We start from the raw sequence: 17,820 nt of genomic DNA, 5'->3' as shown, positions 1-17,820 counted from the left end.
GGTGGCTGCTAATCCCTTTCAATTTCTCTCAACAATTCTTCTCCATATCTTTCCAACTGGGGTACTAATCTCCCTAGGGAGTCTCATGATACTTGGTGCCCCCCACCTAGGGATTGGCTGAAAATTAATGTTGATGCGTCCTTACTCTCTTCTGGGTTGGCTGGTATTGCTGGTATATTCAGGGACTACAGAGGTAGATTCATCCTTGCTTTTGGGAAGAACTTGGTCCATTGGGACATTACTTAGTTGGAGCTACAGGCGGCTTTCACGGTAAGTGATTATGTTAGAAGCTGGATGTTTGAGTTCAAAGGTGTTATTGTGGAAAGTGATAACATCAATGTTATTACTTACCTTCAGAATTCTTTAAAGTCAAATAAGTGCCTTGTGGATATATATATATATATATATATTTCAACTGTCACTGATACCAACCAACATCAAACAGCTACAGGAGGAAAAAAACAAGCCTAACACAAACCATTTTATTTAATTAGAGCATAGCATTACAAAGCTAACTTAAACATTTTACTACTTTACAATAGAAATTTACGTGTATCTTGATGCTACAAGGCAAAGAGCAGTCCTCTTGTGCACTGTAATGCCTGGAACATCATCCATGTCCATCTCTTCTTTACTCATTCCTTCAGGCAATTTCCAATCGAAGTAATATAGCAAATTAGCAAGAGCATGTTCCACTATTGCCATCCCTAAGTTCATACCTGGGCAACTTCTTCGGCCTGATCCAAATGGTATGAGCTCAAAATTATGACCTATGATATCGATTGATCTATCATTAAATCTCTCTGGTAAGAACTCCTCGGGATTATCCCATGTTTTGGGATCTCTTGCAATGCCCCAAGCATTGATATAAACTTGAGTGTCTGGTTCTATATCATATCCACTTATCTTGCAATGCCTAATTGCCTCTCGAGGAAGCAGCAATGGAACTGGCAAGTGCAGCCTTAAAGTTTCTTTCACCACTGAGTTCAGGTATTGAAGTTGATGGAGATTGCACTTTGAGAAATTATCGGAGCTTCTTATTTCCTCTTGTGCTTTTTGCATGATCCTTGAATTCCTGACTAGCTCCGCCATTGCCCAAATTATAATTGCAGAAGATGTTCCAATTCCAGCAGCCAAAATGTCCTAAGAGAACAAAATAAAAATTAAGCATGAATCGAATGAAGAAAGCAAACTATTAATTAGAGAGTACCATTCGATCAGCTTGATGTTTGTGTTTGTGATACAAAAAATCAAGCATGAAGAACTAGAGAGAGTACCATTAGAATAGCCTTGATGCCTGTGCTGGTGATATAAGGTGAATTCTTTTGAAGATGGAGCAGCACATCAACTATGTTTTCCTGCCCTGTGTTTGTTCTATTTTGATCAATGTGGTCCTCAATCAGTTCATCATAGAAAGATTCAAACTTGCTAAAGGTCCTCTCGAGTCGTTGTTGTTGTCCTGTAAGCTTATCAATCCAACTCAATGATGGGAAATAATCTGCAATAAAGAAGCTACCCAACAAGATCTCAATTTCTTTAAGAAGTGCAAGTAAGTTGTCCTCCTGATCTCCTTGATCATACTTCTTGCTTAGTGCAACTCGGCAAATTATGCTGGCTGTGAGACTCGACACAAATTTTGTCAAATTTATCGGCAATGACAAGGAACTCGAGATCGAATCAATAAGAAGACAGACCTCTGCTTCTCTTATTGATTGGAAGGAACTAACCCTCTTTGTGCTAAAGAGCTGTAGGATGCATATCTTTCTTACCTCCCTCCAGTAATCACCATAGGGAGCAAAGCTGATGTCCTTGCAACCATAAGAGAATTTGTTGCTACAGGTGAGCATTGGTCGAGAGCAGAAGCAAAAATCATTGATTTTAAGGATCTCTCTTGCTATGTCTGATGAGGAAACCACAAGGATCGACACATGACCAATTTGAAGATGCATCAAGGGACCATGTTTTTGTGACAAAAGCCATAAGTTGCGATGAGTTAGATCGCCAACTTGGTGTAGATTTCCAATCAAGGGGAGCTTCCTTGGTCCAGGAGGGGCAATTCCTCTCTGTTTCGACTGTCTTCTCTTGATTCTTGGGAAAATAAAAAGATAGAGAGAGGAGGAAAGTGCTGTAATGAGTAGCGAAATTAAGAGGATAGCAAAATCCATAGAAGAATTGCAGTTCAGTAGCAGGATGGTTGGAGAAGATTTGTTTCTCATCAATGATTTTGGAGATGGTTATCTGTTCTGCAAAAGAAGAGTTAATGTTAAGTCGTAGTCAAGTCAAGTCAAATTTTTTATTTATTTATTTTTTAATTTAAAGAAAAGTTATACATAATAATTTTGAACTTATTCAAATAAAATCTATTAATTTTCCCCAAAAAAAAAAAAAATCTATTATATTTATGAAATAATTTTAACCCTAATTCTTATCATATCCATGCAAGAATATTAAAATATACATTTATAATTATGTGTTAATATATATATATATATATAATGAGATTGATATCCTTAACTTGATCAAGTTATAGATTAACATATATATATATATATATATATATATATATATATATATATTAAATTAGACAAATTTATAATTTATGGAGACATTTTTGAGTTAAATCATATATATTTTGAGCCAAATTAATAATTATAAGCCCTGCTCGAGGAACAAGGCAACATTCCATCTTTTCACCTCTAAGGAGTCGGTCAGCTGACCGCCATCGTTTGCGTGGCCGAATCAGTTGCAGCCGTGTAGAAAACGCATACACAGTTAGCACCGCCAGCTGAATGTAATAAAACCCTTAAAATAAATCAAGAAAATGAAAGAACTTTAAGAAATTGTATTAAATGTTAAGAGAGTTGCTATTTGCATGTTTTACATTCTTGCAACTTGTATAGTTTTGATGATTCCAAATATTATTGTTTTATGTGTAGTTATCTCCTAATACTTTTTGGAAGATTTGGTTTTTCTCTTGTGTGTACAAACATTTCAGGAAAATCGAACTCCAAACTACTGAAAAATTCAAATCAAATTCAGCATGAGATATCTTATATTTTTAAGCTTGTAATTTTTGTATGAATTAACTTTGAGAGTAAGTCATTGTAATTGAGTGAATGAACACACAAACACTTGAGGAGATCTTAAAAATTTTGTACTGATTGTACAGGACGAATACAATTTGTACGGGATGATCAGGTCAGTTATCTCCTTGTAAGAGCAATGGAACGAACAGTTTTTGGAGAAAATTTTTTGTAAGTCCTGATCGTCCAGGACGAAATTATTTTCGTCCCAGGACGAGCTATGCTCTGTAAATTTTTCATCCAGATGAAATTATAATCGTGCCAGGACGAGCTAGGCTCTATAAAATTTTCGTCCAGGCGAAATTATAATCGTCCCCAGACGAGTTGGGCTCTGTAAAATTTTCGTCTAGATGACATTTATAATCGTGTCTGGACGAGTTACTCTCTGTAAAAATTTTGTCCAGACGAAATCCTGTTAGTCCCAGGATAATGGAAATCGACTTAAGTAAGTTGGTTACATCCTATAGTTATTTGGGAACCGACCTATGAAATAACTGTTCGTCAGGACAAACCTAGTTCGTACGGGGCAATGATCATGTACGAACATAGTTCATATCAATATTCATTAGGCTCGTTTTCGACATTTTAAGTAAAATCGTCCAGGACGATCCACGATCGTACGAGACGATCCATTTCGTGTTGACTTGAAAATTTGCAGCTTTTAGATGATTTTTCTTGTCTCTTCTATATATAGTCCAATTTAGACTGCCACCAAATCTTTTTTTTGTTGATCTTCGTGCTTATTGAAAGAAGAGTCAAGGAGAGAGTGTGAGAGGGCATTCAAAAAAGAATTCTTACTACTGGAGCATGAAGGCTTCACTTTGTTTTTAAAGGTATGATTCTCTACTTGTGACTTTGGATTACTTCACTCTTTTCTTTCCTCCTTCTAGAATTCTTGTGAGAAGATCTATCAAATAGATCCGGTTCTCTGCCGACACTTGGAGAGTGTGAACAGCCGAGGGTTCTCTGCCCACACTAGGAGAGTCTGAAAGGATGAAGGGTTCTCTGCCTACACCGGGAATATGTGAAAGGAAGAAAGGTTATCCGCCTACACCGGGAGAGTGTGAAAGGATGAACGATTCTCTGCCAGCACTGGGGATAGTGTAAAAGGATGACGGTTCTCTGCCGCATTGGGTAGTGGTGAAAAGAGTTTTGTAAAGGCTTCTCCGTCTTGTTCTGGGTGCAAAAGGAGAGTCACTAGTGGTATTACTGCAATACTCGGAGGGTGCCTTCGGGGAGTGGATGTAGGTCTGGTTTTGACCGAACCACTATAAATCTGGTGTCATTATTTTTTCGCTATTTTTTTTTTTATTTTTGTGATTTACTGTTTTAAAACTATGGTTGAAAAACTATTTCTACAAAATTCATTAAAATTTAATTTTGGTTTAAAATATTAAAAAGAGAGATTAATTTTTAAAATATCAATTCACTCCCTCCCCTCTTGGTTAGCCGTGGGATATAAGCTTAGGCTTAACAACCTAATTCATAGTGAACGAGTTTCAACAAGTGGTATCAGAGCATTGTTTCAAAATCATAAGTTTAGACTACTTTTTTATTAACGTAGATGACTACATTTGAAAACCGAAATACACCTGAGGGTTACTCTATAACTAGACCTCCACTGTTTGACAGTATACCTTTTAATTTTTGGAAAACTCGCATGTCTACTTTTTTACAGTCACTTGATTATCGTGTGTGGATCTTAGTCCAGGAAGGATATACAAAACCAACTAGATTAGTTAACAGAGTTAGAGTTGAAACAGTACTTTTTACAGACTGAACAGTAGAAGAACGCAACTTAGCACAACTAAATGCCAAATGCTTGAATATATTCTTTTGTTCTTTAAAATCAGAAGACTACATGCGGGTTTTCACTTGCAAAAGTGGAAAGGATATATGGGATAGACTTTGTATAACATATGAGGGGACTAATGAGGTTAAGCAATCTAGACTTAATATCTTGTTACATGATTATGAATTATTTTGCATGAAACCTAATGAATCCATTTCTAATATGTACACAAGATTCACACAAATAGTCACATCTTTGCATGCACTAGGTAGCAAACTAATGAATGTTGAAATGGTTAATAAGATTCTTCGTTATTTTCCTACTGCATATGATGCTAAAATAACTGTAATTATAGAGTCTAAAGATTTAAACATTTACTCTATTGACAATTTTCTTGATTCACTAATTACTTACGAGTAAGGAGTTAGCCAAAGAAAGATTGATGCAGGTGAACCACGAAGGGAGAAGAACATAGCACTAAAAATGGAAGAGTCTAAGAGTGAACACTCACAACCTGAGGATGAAGACGACATCGCATTGATGACTAGATAGTTCATAATCTTTCTGAAGAGAAAGCAGAAGAAACACTAGCAATGGAATAGAGGTAAATTTTATAGAAATGGTAAGGTTTCAAATGATGTGATTTGTTATAAGTGCGAGAAACCTAGTCATATCAAGACTTATTGCCCAAAACTCAAAGCCACTCCTAGCAAGGAGAAGGTAGAGGAGAAACCAATTGTAAAGAAGGGCAAGAAGAAGTTTCAAAGAGCTTTCTGGGCGGACTCAGCTTTAGATTCATCAGAGATTGAAAAGGAAGAAGAAGTCACTAATCTTTGCTTAATGCTCGATAGTCTTGATCAGTTAGATCAAGAAGAGGTATGTGACTTAACTTATGATGAATTATTTAAAGTTTTTGAACACATGCATGATGCATATGAGAAAATGAAGAAAATACATGCTAGTCTAAGTTTGAAATTTGAAGAACTTCAAAAGGAACATGAAATCCTTATGAAAGATCACGCCTTAATTGACAACAACCACATGAATTTACTTGACGAGTTTGATGACTTGAATAAAAATCATGAGAATTTAAAATCATCCTATGCAGAACTCGAGAAAAGTTTTAAGAACTTTAAGGATGAATCAGAGAGCAAATTATATAAATTCAATTATTTAAATTAAATTTTAGAAAATATGAATTCATTTTATAAATTAATGATAAAAGCTTCGAGGATAATAGGATATCCCCTAAATTTGAAGATTTTATTAATCCTATTATGTATCCTAAATTTATGCAATCCCTGAAAAGATAGATGAATGTTAGAAGACTTAGAAAACTATTTCCAAAAGTAAAATGTAATAATTATGGATTGTTTGGACATATAGCTCACACCTGTACTTTGAAGATGAAAACTTATTTGGTGTGGAGATCTAAGATGCATAAACCTAGATATATCATACATACATCTGATTATAAATTGCCAAAAGGAGAACCCAAACTTGTTTGGCTTCCGAGGTCTAATGTTTGATAATTTTGCAGGGTCGCTCTCACACAAGACCTCCTTAGAGCATATGGTACCTGGACAGCGGATGTTCGAAGCATATGACTGGAGTTACTACTCAATTCATAACGCTGGAAGCCAGGAGTGGAGGCAAGGTTACACTTGGAGATAATACCACAAAGAAAATGGTTGGATCAGGTATGATTGGAAATCTTAAAAACTTTTTTATAGATAATGTATTATTGGTTGAAGGCTTAAAGCATAATTTGTTAAGTTTAAGTCAGCTTTGTGATAAAGGTTATTGTGTAAAATTTTTCCCTACTAGCTGCGTATTAAGCCTAAATGGAAAAGATATTTTGAATAAAAAAATGGTAAATAATGTTTATATGCTAGATTTGAATTGCATTCAAGCTCCTACTGCTTTTTGTTTGAAAATTGTATCTGATAAGTCATGGCTTTGGCATAGGAGACTTTGTCATTCTAGCATGAAAAATCTTAAGAGGATTACCCAAAAGAACTTAGTGAGAGGTATATCTAAACTAGACTTTACTAAAGATCATCTTTATGATGCATGTCAATTAGGGAAGCAGGTGAAGTCTTCTTTTAAGTCCAATAAGGATCTTTGAACTAGTAAACCATTGGAGATTTTGCATATAGATCTTTTTGGACCAGTTGGAACTATGAGTGTAGGAGGGAATGTATACGGATTTGTGATTATTGATGATTACTCAAGATTTACATGTGTTAGATTTTTATTTTATAAGAGTGAATTATTTGAGGAATTTAAATTTTTCGACTTGGATTCAAAGAAAACTAGGATATAAAATTATTTCTATACAAAGTAATCACGGAGGAAAATTTGAGAATGAGAAATTTGATGAATTTTGTAAGGAAAAAGGAATTGATCACAACTTTTCTGCACATAGAATCCCTCAATAGAATGGGGTAGTCGAAAGAAAAAAAAATATTAATAGAAGCCACCCGAGCAATGTTGGGAAAATCTCAGTTCCAAAATATTTCTGGGATGAGGTGGTTAACACTACATGTTGTATTCTGAACAGGGAGAATGTGAGATCAAAATTAAATAAAACACCCTATGAGTTGCTAAAAGGAAGAACACCTAATTTATCTCATTTGCATATTTTTGGTTACAAAGTGTTCATTCGAAATAATGGCAAATCTGTCTTAGGAAAATTTGATCCAAAATCAGATGAAGGAATATTTGTTGGATACTCAAGTGTTAGAAAATTTTATAGGGTATTCAATAAAAGAACTTTGGTAATTGAGGAGATCACATATGTTGTTTTTGATGAATCTAGAAATTTAGAAGAGCCAAATATTATAGAAGATGAGAATGTAGATAACACCCAAAAGTTTGATAGAATAAATTTGAAAGAAAATGTGAAAGAAAATTTAGATATAGAAAACCCTTTGACTAGAGATTTGAGATTTTCTAAAAACCATCCAAGGGAATTGATTATAGGTGAACCAAGTGAGGGTGTAAGGACTAGGAGTGGATTAAACAAGGAAGTCAATCATTCAGCCTTCATTTCAACTATAGAACCCATAAATATTGATCAAGCACTATCAGATGAATTTTGAATTTTGGCCATGCAAGAAGAGTTTAATCAATTTATAAAAAATAAAGTTAGGGAATTAACTAAAAGGCTAAAGGATTAAAGTGTAGTTGGAACTAAGTAGATATTTAAAAATAAAATGAATGTCTCAGGAGTGGTCATTAGAAATAAGGCTAGATTAGTAGCTAAGGATTATAATCAGATTGAAGGGATTGATTTTAAGAAGACTTTTGGCCATGTAGCTAGACTTGAAGCAATTAGGGTTTTTCTAGCCTTTGCCTATTTTAGAGGATTTAAATTTTATCAAATGGATGTCAAAAGTGCCTTTCTAAATGGGGTAATTCAAGAGGATATTTTTATAGAACAACCTCCAGGTTTTAAAAATTCTAAATACCCAAATCATGTTTTCAAGTTATAAAAGGCATTATATAGATTGTAAAAGGTACCTAGGGCTTGGTATGAGAGGTTGAGCACCTTTTTACTTGAAAGATCTTTTAAAAAAGGAAGTGTGGATACAACTCTCTTTTTGAAGAGATGTGGAAATGATATATTCATGTTCAAATTTATGTGGATGATATCATTTTTTGATCTTCAAATAAAAATCTTTGTGATGATTTTTCTAAAACAATAAGTAGTGAATTTGAGATGAGTCTAATGGCATATTTGAGTAACTTTCTAAGATTTAGCATTAAATAAATTGAGGAAAGTACATTTCTTAGTCAATCAAAGTATGTTAAGGACATCATCAAAAAGTATGAAATGGACAATACTAAACCTGTTAGTACACCAATGAGTTCCTCAGTTCAGTTGGATAAGAACCCTAAGGGAAAATCTGTTGATCAAAAGAAATTTAGAGGGATAATTGGATCAATTCTTTACTTGACAGTTAGCCACCCCGATATCATGTTTAGTGTCTGTTTGTGTGTTAGATTTCAATCAGATCTAAAAGAATCACATTTGACAGCAGTGAAAAGGATTTTAAGATATATATTAGGAACTCAAAACTTAGGAATTTGGTATCCTAAGTTTAGATCTCCATTTAAAATAATTGGTTATTTAGATTCTGACTTTGCAGGCAGTAGAGTAGATAGGAAAAGAACTTCTGGAGCATATAAGTTCATTGGAAATTCATTAGTTTCATGGTCCAGAAGAAAACAAAATTCAGTAGTGCTATCTACTACAGAAGCTGAATACATTGCATTAGGAAGTTATGCGGCACAGGTACTTTGATTAAAATAACATTTAATTAACTTAGGATTAACTATAGGCACTATACCAATTTATTGTGATAATACTAGTACTATTTGCATTTCTAAAAATCTTATTCAACATTCAAGAACCAAACACATAGACATAAGGCATCCTTTCATAAGGGATCATATATCCAAGGGAGAAATTAAACTCATTCATATTACAACTAAAAATCAACTTGTAGATATTTTTATAAAACCTTTAGCCTTTGATACTTTCAGTACATTAAGAACAACGCTTGGTGTTATTGATTTAAATGCTTAAATAAAAATGTTTTCTGCAACATTGATGTTTATTTTCTAGTTAATGTTTTTGTGTTCGTTATGAGTTTTTGATCTTGTTTTTGTGTGATTTTTTTGGAGTCTATGTTTTATTGTTGTACATGATATTTTTGATGTGTTTTTTGAATTTTAGTTTTGTTTGTGTACAAAATCAAAAAAAAATTTTAAGTGACAATCATCCATGACAAAAAAGTTTCGTATGGGACAATTTGTGTAATGTGTTAAAGTGTCAGATTTTAAACTGTTTGCATGCAGTTTTCAGTGTTTAATGGTCACTTCGTCTGGACAATCGTTATGATCGTACGGGACGATTTGTTCTTCAATCGACGAGACAAATGAATGAAGCGGTTGAATGGATAAGGTAGTTTTTAATACCAACTTCATACGTACGAACCTTTGGTTCGTCTGGACGAACACATATTGGTTCGATGTAGGGGACATTTGCTAAGAGAGTTGCTATTAGCATGTTTTACTTTCTTATAACTTATATAGTTTTAATGATTCTAAATATTATTATTTTATGTGTAGTTATCTCCTAACACTTTTTGGAAGATTTATTTTTGCTCTTGTGTGTACTAACATTTCAGGAAAATTGAACTCCAAACTATGAAAACTTCAAATCAAATTCAGCATACAATCCTTTAGAAATTAAAACTTTAAATTGTTCTTTGAATTAAGAGGGGGTGATTGTAATTGAGTGAACAAAAACACACACACACACACAACTTGATTAATTACCAATTCACCCCCCCCCTCTTGGTTAGCCATTGGGACATAAGCTTGGGTTTAACAACCTAATTCATTGTGAACAAATCTGAACAAGTGGTATGAGAACCTTATTTCAAAATCATAGTTTAGACTACTTTTTGATTAACGTAGATGGATACATTTAGAACCGAAACACACCTGAGAGTTACTCTATTACAAGACCTCCAATGTTTGATAATATACATTTTAATTTTTAAAAAACATGCATGTCTACTTTCTTACAGTCACTTGATTATCGTATGTGGATCTTAGACCAGAAAGGATATACAAAGTCAACTAGATTAGCTGATGGTGTTAGAGTTGAAACAACTTTTGCATACTGGATAGTAGAAGAATGTGACTTAGCACAACTAACGCCAAATGCTTGAATAATTTCTTTTGTGCTTTAAAATTGAAAGACTACATGCAGGTTTTCACTTACAAAAGTAGAAAGGACATATGTGACAGAATTTGTATAACATATGAGGGGACTAATGAGGTTAAATAATCTAGACTCAATATCTTGTTGCATGATTATGAATTATTTCGCATGAAACCTAATGAATCCATTTCTAACATGTACATAAGATTCACACAAATAATCACCTCTTTGCATGCACTTGGTAGGGAACTAACAAATGCTGAAATGGTTAATAAGATTTATTGTTGTTTACCTACTGCTTATGATGCTAAAATTACTGCAATTATGGAGTCTAAGGATTTAAATATTTATTCTATTAATAATCTTCTTGGTTCGCTTATTGCTTACGAGCAAGGAGTTAGCTAAAGAATGATTGATGCAGGTGAACCATGAAGGAAGAAGAACATAGCACTGAATGTGGAAGAGTCTGAGAGTGAACATTCACAACCTGAGAATGAAGACGACATCGCATTAATAACTAGACAGTTCAGAAACTTTCTGAAGAGGAAGCAAAAGAGACGCCAGCAATGGAGTTGAGGTAAATTTAATAGAAATGCCAAGGTTTCTAATGAAATTATTTGCTATGAGTGCAGGAAACCTGGACATATAAAGAAGGAATGCCCAAAACGCAAAGCCAATCCTAGCAAGGAGAAGGTAGAGGAGAAACCAGTTGTGAAGAAAGGCAAGAAGAACTTCCAACGAGCTTTTTGGCAGACTCAGCTTCGGACTCGTTAGAAACAAAAAAGAAAGAGGAAGTCACTAATTTATGCTTAATGGTCAATAATCTTAATCAGTCAGATTAAAACGAGGTATGTGATTTAACTTATGACAAACTTTTTGAAGTTTCTGAACACATGCATAAATCATATAGGAAAATGAAAAAAATACATGCTAGCCTTAGTTTAGAATTGGAAGAGCTTAAAAAGGAACATGAAATCCTTAGGAAAGATCATGCTTTGATTGATAACAACCACGTGAAATTACTTGATGAGTTTGATGACTTAAATAAAAATCATGAGAATTTAAAATCATCATATGCAGAACTCGAGAAAGATTTTTAGAGTTCTAAGGATGAATATGAGAGCAAACTTTATAGAACAAATTATACAAAGCGAATTTTGAAAGATATGAATTCATTTTACAAATTAACGATAAAAGCTCTCGAGGATAATAGGATACCTCCTAAACTTGAAGATTTTACTAATCCTATTATGTATCTTAAATTTATGCAATCCCTGAAAAGACCGATGAATGTTATAAGACTTAGGAATCCATTTCCTAAAGTAAAATGTAATAATTGTGGATTGCTTGGACATATAGCTCATACCTGTTCTTTGAAGATGAAAACTAATTTTATGTGGAGACCTAAGATGCATAAACCTAGATATATCATACATGCATCTGATTATAAATTGCCAAAAGGAGAACCCAAACTTGTTTGGGTTCCCAGATCTAACGTTTAATAATTTTGCAGGGTCGCTTTCACATAAGACCTCATGAGAATATATGGTACCTGGACAGCGAATGTTCAAAGCACATGATTAGAGATACTTCTCAATTCATAATGCTGGAAGCCAAGAGTGGAGGCAAGGTTACACTTGGAGATAATACCACAAAGAAGGTGGTTGGATCAGGTATGATTGGAAATCTAAAGAATTTTTTTATAGACAATGTGTTATTGGTTGAAGGCTTAAAGCATAATTTGTTAAGTATAAGCCAGCTATGTAATAAGGGTTATAGTGTAAAATTTTTTCCTACTAGCTGCATATTAAGCCTAAATAATAAAACTATTTTGAATGGAAAAAGAGTAAACAATATTTATATGCTAGATTTAAATTGCATTCAATCTCCTACTGCTTTTTATTTGAAAACTATATCTAATGAGTCATGGCTTTGGTATAGGAGGCTTTGACATTCTAGCATGAAAAACTTTAGGAAGATTACCCAAAAGTATTTAGTGAGAGATATACCAAAACTAGACTTTACTAAGGACCACCTTTGTGATGCATATCAATTAGGAAAGCAGGTGAAGTCCTCTTTTTAGTCCAATAAGGATCTTAGAACTAGTAAACCATTGGAAATTTTACATATGGATCTTTTTGGACCAATTAGAACTGTGAGTCTAGGAGGAAATGTATACGGATTTGTGATTGTAGATGTTTATTTAAGATTCACATGCGTTAGATTTCTATTTCATAAAAGTGAATCATTTGAAAAATTTAGAAATTTTTTGACTTGGATTCAAAGGAAATTAGGGCATGAAATTATTTCTATTCAAAGTGATCATGGAGGAGAATTTAAAAATGAGAGATTTGAGAAATTTTGTAAGGAAAAAGAAATTGATCATAACATTTCTGCACATAGAACCCCTTAGTATAATGGTGAAGTCGAAAGAAAAAATAGAACATTAATAGAATCTGCCAGAGCAATGTTGGCAGAATACTCTCTTCTTAAATATTTTTTAGCTGAGGCAGTTAGCACTGCATGTTATGTTCTGAATAGGGTGAATGTAAGATCTAAATTGAATAAAACACCCTATGAGTTGCTAAAAGGGAGAACATCAAATTAGTCTCATTTGCATGTTTTTGGTTGCAAGGTGTTGATTCATAATAATGGAAAATCTGCCTTAGGAATATTTGATCCAAAATCAGATGAAGGAATTTTTATTGGATACTCAAGTGTTGGAAAATCTTATAGAGTATTTAATAGAAGAACTTTGATAATTAAGGAGACCACACATGTTGCAATTGATGAATCTGAAATATGGAAGAGCCAAATATTGTAGAAGATGAAATTAAGATTAACTCCTAAAAGATTGATAAATTGAGTTTGGAAGAAAATGTGGAAGAAAATTTGGAGATAGAAAATCCTTTGCTTAGAGATTTGAGATTTTCTAAAAATCACCCAAGGGAATTGATTATAGGTGAACCAAGTGAGGGTGTAAGGACTAGGCGTGTATTAAATAAGGAAGTCAATCATTCAGCATTTATTTCAACTATAGAACCCACTAATATTGATCAAGCACTTTTTAATGAATTTTAGATTCTGGACATGCTAGAAGTGTTGAATCAATTTGTAAGAAATAAAGTTTAGGAATTAACTACAAGGCCAAAAGATCAAAATATAGTTGGAACTAAGTGGGTATTCAAAAACAAAATAAATGACTCAGAAGTAGTCATTAGAAATAAGGCTAGATTAGTTGTTAAGGGGTATAATCAGATTGAAGGGATTGATTTTGAGGAGACTTTTTCCCCTGCAGCTATACTTGAAGCAATTAGGGTTTTGCTAGCCTTTGCCTGTTTTAGAGGTTTCAAATTGTTTCAAATCGATGTGAAAAGTGCCTTTTTAAATGGGTAATTGAAGAGAATGTTTTTGTAGAATAACCTCCAGGTTTTGAAAATTCTAAATACCCAAATCATGTTTTCAAGTTGAAAACTGCATTATATGGATTAAAACAAGCACCTAGGGCTTGGTATGAGAGGTTGAGCACCTTCCTACTTGAAAGATTATTTGAAAAAGAAATTATGGATATAACTCTTTTTGAAGAAATACAAAAAGGATATACTCATTGTTCAAGTTTATGTGGATGATATCATTTTTGGATCTTTAAATAAAAATCTTTGTGATAATTTTTTTAAAATAATGAGTAGTGAATTTGAGATGAATCTAATGGGACACTTAAGTTACTTTCTAGGCTTTACCATTAAGCAAATTAAGGAAGGTACATTTTTAAGTTAGTCAAAATATGTTAAGGACTTCCTCAAAAAGTATGAAATGGACAATGCCAAACCTGTTAGTACTCCAATGAGTTCCTCAGTTCAGTTAGATAAGGACCCTAAGAGAAAATCTATTGATCAAAAGAAATTTATAGGAATAATTGGATCTTTACTTTATTTGACTGTTAGCTGGCCCGATATCATTTTTAGTGTCTACTTATGAGCTAGAATTCATTCAGATCCAAAAGAATCACATTTGACAACAGTGAAAAGGATTTTAAGATAAATGTAAGGAACTCAGAACTTAGGAATTTGGTATCCTAAGTTTAGCTCTTCATTTGAAATAATTGGTTATTCAGATTCTGACTTTACAGGTTGTAGGGTGGATAGAAAAAGCACTTTTGGAATATGTCAGTTCATAAGAAATTCATTAGTTTCATGGTCTAGTAGAAAACAAAATTCAGTAGCCCTATCTACTGCAGAAGATGAATACATTGCATTAGAAAGTTGTGTGGCACAAGTATTTTGGTTGAAACAACAGTTGATTGATTTAGGATTAACTATAGCACTATACCAATTTATTGTGATAGCACTAGTGCTATTTACATTTCAAAAAATCCTATTCAACATTCAAGAACCAAACACATAGAAATAAGGCATCATTTCATAAGGGATCATGTATCCAAGGGAGAAATTGAACTCATTCATGTTACAACTGAAAATCAACTTACAGACATTTTTACAAAACCTTTAGCCTTTGATATTTTCAATGCATTAAGAACAAGACTTGATGTAAATTATTTAAATGCTTAAATAAAAATTTTCTTGCAATATTGATGTTTGTTTATTCATTAAATGTTTTTTATGTGTTTATGATTTTGTTTGTGTGATTTTTCCTTTTAGATCTATGCTTCTTTGTTGGTTTTGGTATTTATTTTGTTTTGTTTTATTTTTGAATTGTAGTTTTTGTTTGAGTGCAAAATTATATTTTTAAGTCATCATCATCCGGGACGAAATATTTTCGTATGGGACGATTTGTGTAGTGTGACAAACTATCAGATTTTGAACCATTTGAGTGCAATTTTTAATGTACTTCGTCTGCACGATCATCACGATCATCTAGGATAAAATATTTTTCAAATGATGGGATGAATGATTGAAGCAGTTGAATGGATAAAGTAGTTTTTAATATGAACTTCATCCATACGAACCTTTGGTTCGTCTGGACTAATACATGTCAATTCGATGTAGGGGACAGTTTCAACTGCCATTAAAATAATATAAGTTCTGATCATCCCGGGACGAACACGTGTTCGTCTATACGATCAGACTGGTCAAAAAGTCTATACGAAAGGATACTTCGTAATTCACGTTGATTACAAAAACTTGTTTCAGTCTGGCCGTATTGGATCGTTTGTATGAAATATTTTCATACGGGATGAACGAAAATATCGTATAGGACGAAATTTTTTTGTCTGGTACAAACATGTCATTTTCAATATATAAGCAGGCATTTTAGATCAATTGTCACTCTCTAAACATCACTTTCATCTCCTTTCTTACTCTAGATCATTTTCAAATGACCAGTTCAAGTAAGCGTCAAAAGGTCTTAGCGAAGAAGCCACATAGGAATTCGTCCGAAAACTTTTTGTCCAAAGTAAATGAGGATTCTTTTCCTAGATTTGCTTATACCAAAATCACTCCTTCTCGAATTTTAATTCAAGAAGATATTACCTTTCAGGTAATGCCATTATTTTCTTCGACTCAGTTTCAATTTATCCTTACTCTAGTCCACCTCTATAACAAAGAAACCTTCCACTACTTTCTACCCAATATGTTCTTCAATTCTGACCACTCTGTGATTTGCTCCTTTATTTTCAAACAAAAAGTTGAAATCACTAAACATGATTTAGGAGCTTTTCTAAATTTAATGACTGAGGGGAGTAGAGACCATACCTTAATCACCAATGACACATATAAATGGTATGAAATCAATAGGGTGATTAGAGGAAATGGTTTAACTGAGCATGTGGCTAAGGTATATGGTCTTTTCCGAAATGCACGCATCATCCAACACATTCTTAGAACTTCAATCATTCCAAAAGCTGGTGATAGAGTCAATATTACCCCCTTTCTTTCCATGATGACTTTCTTAATAATGTCAAATAGGCCTATAGACGAAGCCTAACTTATCCTCGACTATCTTTATGGGCTTTCTGAAATTGGCCATGCAGAATAGAAAAGAAAAAGGAATATTGCCTTAGGAAACTTAGTTACCTATGTTCTGGAGAAGAAATATAACTTGGTTCATCCTGATCAAGAATATGAAGAACCGCACTATTACAATGATGGATCATTTAGAGCGATCTTTAAGGAAGAATCAAATAAAGCACATGTCATCAGTGATACAGAAGAAGAGCCTGAAGGTGTACCCGCTTCAACAAATGAACCAAATTATCAGAATTTGGTTCAAAGATTTGATCAGCTAGAGACTCATTTTGATCAATGCTTTGATCAAATTGAGACTCATCTTCAACAACAGGATGCTCAATATCAACATGACATGGGTTATCTGAGGGGACAAATGAATGATATTAGTACCAATGTACTTATGTTAAATACATACTTTTATCTCTTTGATACTGCTCCTCCTCCTCCTCCAGATCAGGGACCATCTGAGTGATTATTGCACTTGATGCTTTGTGTTTGCATTGTTATTGTTTATGTGTTAGTTATTGTTTGCTTTTAGTAGTTTGATGTATTTCTTCGTTATTTTAGTTGTTGTATTGATATCTTGATGAATCCTTATAATATTTAAAATAATATCAATATAAGTTATTGTGTTTTGAATTGAATTTTCTTTTGAAATGTTTGTTAGACTTTATGTAAATCATCAGATTTTTAATCTTAATCGTACTATAACCTGAATTGCAAGAAAAATTAAATTCATTAGAAAATATAATTATTCTAAGTTTAAGTTTTGCTTATAACTTGATATTATTAGAATTTTCAATTTCATGTCTCTTCTTTAGACTATATTATTATTAATATTATTATTGCAATTACAATGTTTTCTAATTTTATATTTCACTTATCAATCATTATTTATGCACTTAGAAAGATTTAAAATTTTAGATTATTGTTTTTGAAAAGAATAAAATTACTCTTGCAAATTATGTAAAAGTACAATAAAAAATCAAAAGGAATGGGCAAAGGTTCACAATATGAAAAAGAGGCACAAAATAAGCCCAAAGTAAAAATGATGCACAAAAATGTACCACAACTATGAAAAAGATGCGCAAAGCGCCACATGTGGTAGTTATTTCTTTTCAAACTCTTTTAATCTCTTAATTTAAATTGATCTTATGTTCATTTATAATTGATATTGAAATTTGAAATATATAATTTTTTATTCATCCTTATTGCAATGATTTTCTCTATCTTAGTGTC

The 17,820-nt window shown here is 33.0% G+C and overlaps 1 protein-coding gene across 1 annotated transcript; it reads right to left on the bottom strand.

Moving 5' to 3' along the window:
* Positions 1-453: 453 nt before the first annotated feature.
* Positions 454-2,235, bottom strand: LOC110101751 (cytochrome P450 71A1). The gene is made up of 2 exons (XM_020829800.2): positions 1,278-2,235; positions 454-1,143 (listed from the first exon to the last, which is right to left on the bottom strand). Exons 1-2 carry the CDS (start codon positions 2,214-2,216, stop codon positions 547-549), a joined length of 1,536 nt encoding a protein of 511 aa, XP_020685459.1. The 5' UTR covers positions 2,217-2,235; the 3' UTR covers positions 454-546.
* Between the last annotated feature and the right edge of the window lie 15,585 nt (positions 2,236-17,820).

This window comes from Dendrobium catenatum, unplaced genomic scaffold, assembly GCF_001605985.2.
Source record: "Dendrobium catenatum unplaced genomic scaffold, ASM160598v2 fragScaff_scaffold_719, whole genome shotgun sequence".
NCBI lineage: Eukaryota > Viridiplantae > Streptophyta > Magnoliopsida > Asparagales > Orchidaceae > Dendrobium > Dendrobium catenatum.
Note: the sequence above shows the minus strand (reverse complement) of the source record. Positions and strands in the feature narration are given on the sequence as shown.

Bases quoted from the DNA above. Each gene is read 5' to 3' on its own strand.
- LOC110101751 (XM_020829800.2), bottom strand. From the start codon at position 2,216: ATGAGAAACAAATCTTCTCCAACCATCCTGCTACTGAACTGCAATTCT. The intron at 1,144-1,277 runs GTACTCTCTCTA...TTGTTCTCTTAG, and splicing joins GCATCAAGGCTATTCTAATG to GACATTTTGGCTGCTGGAAT.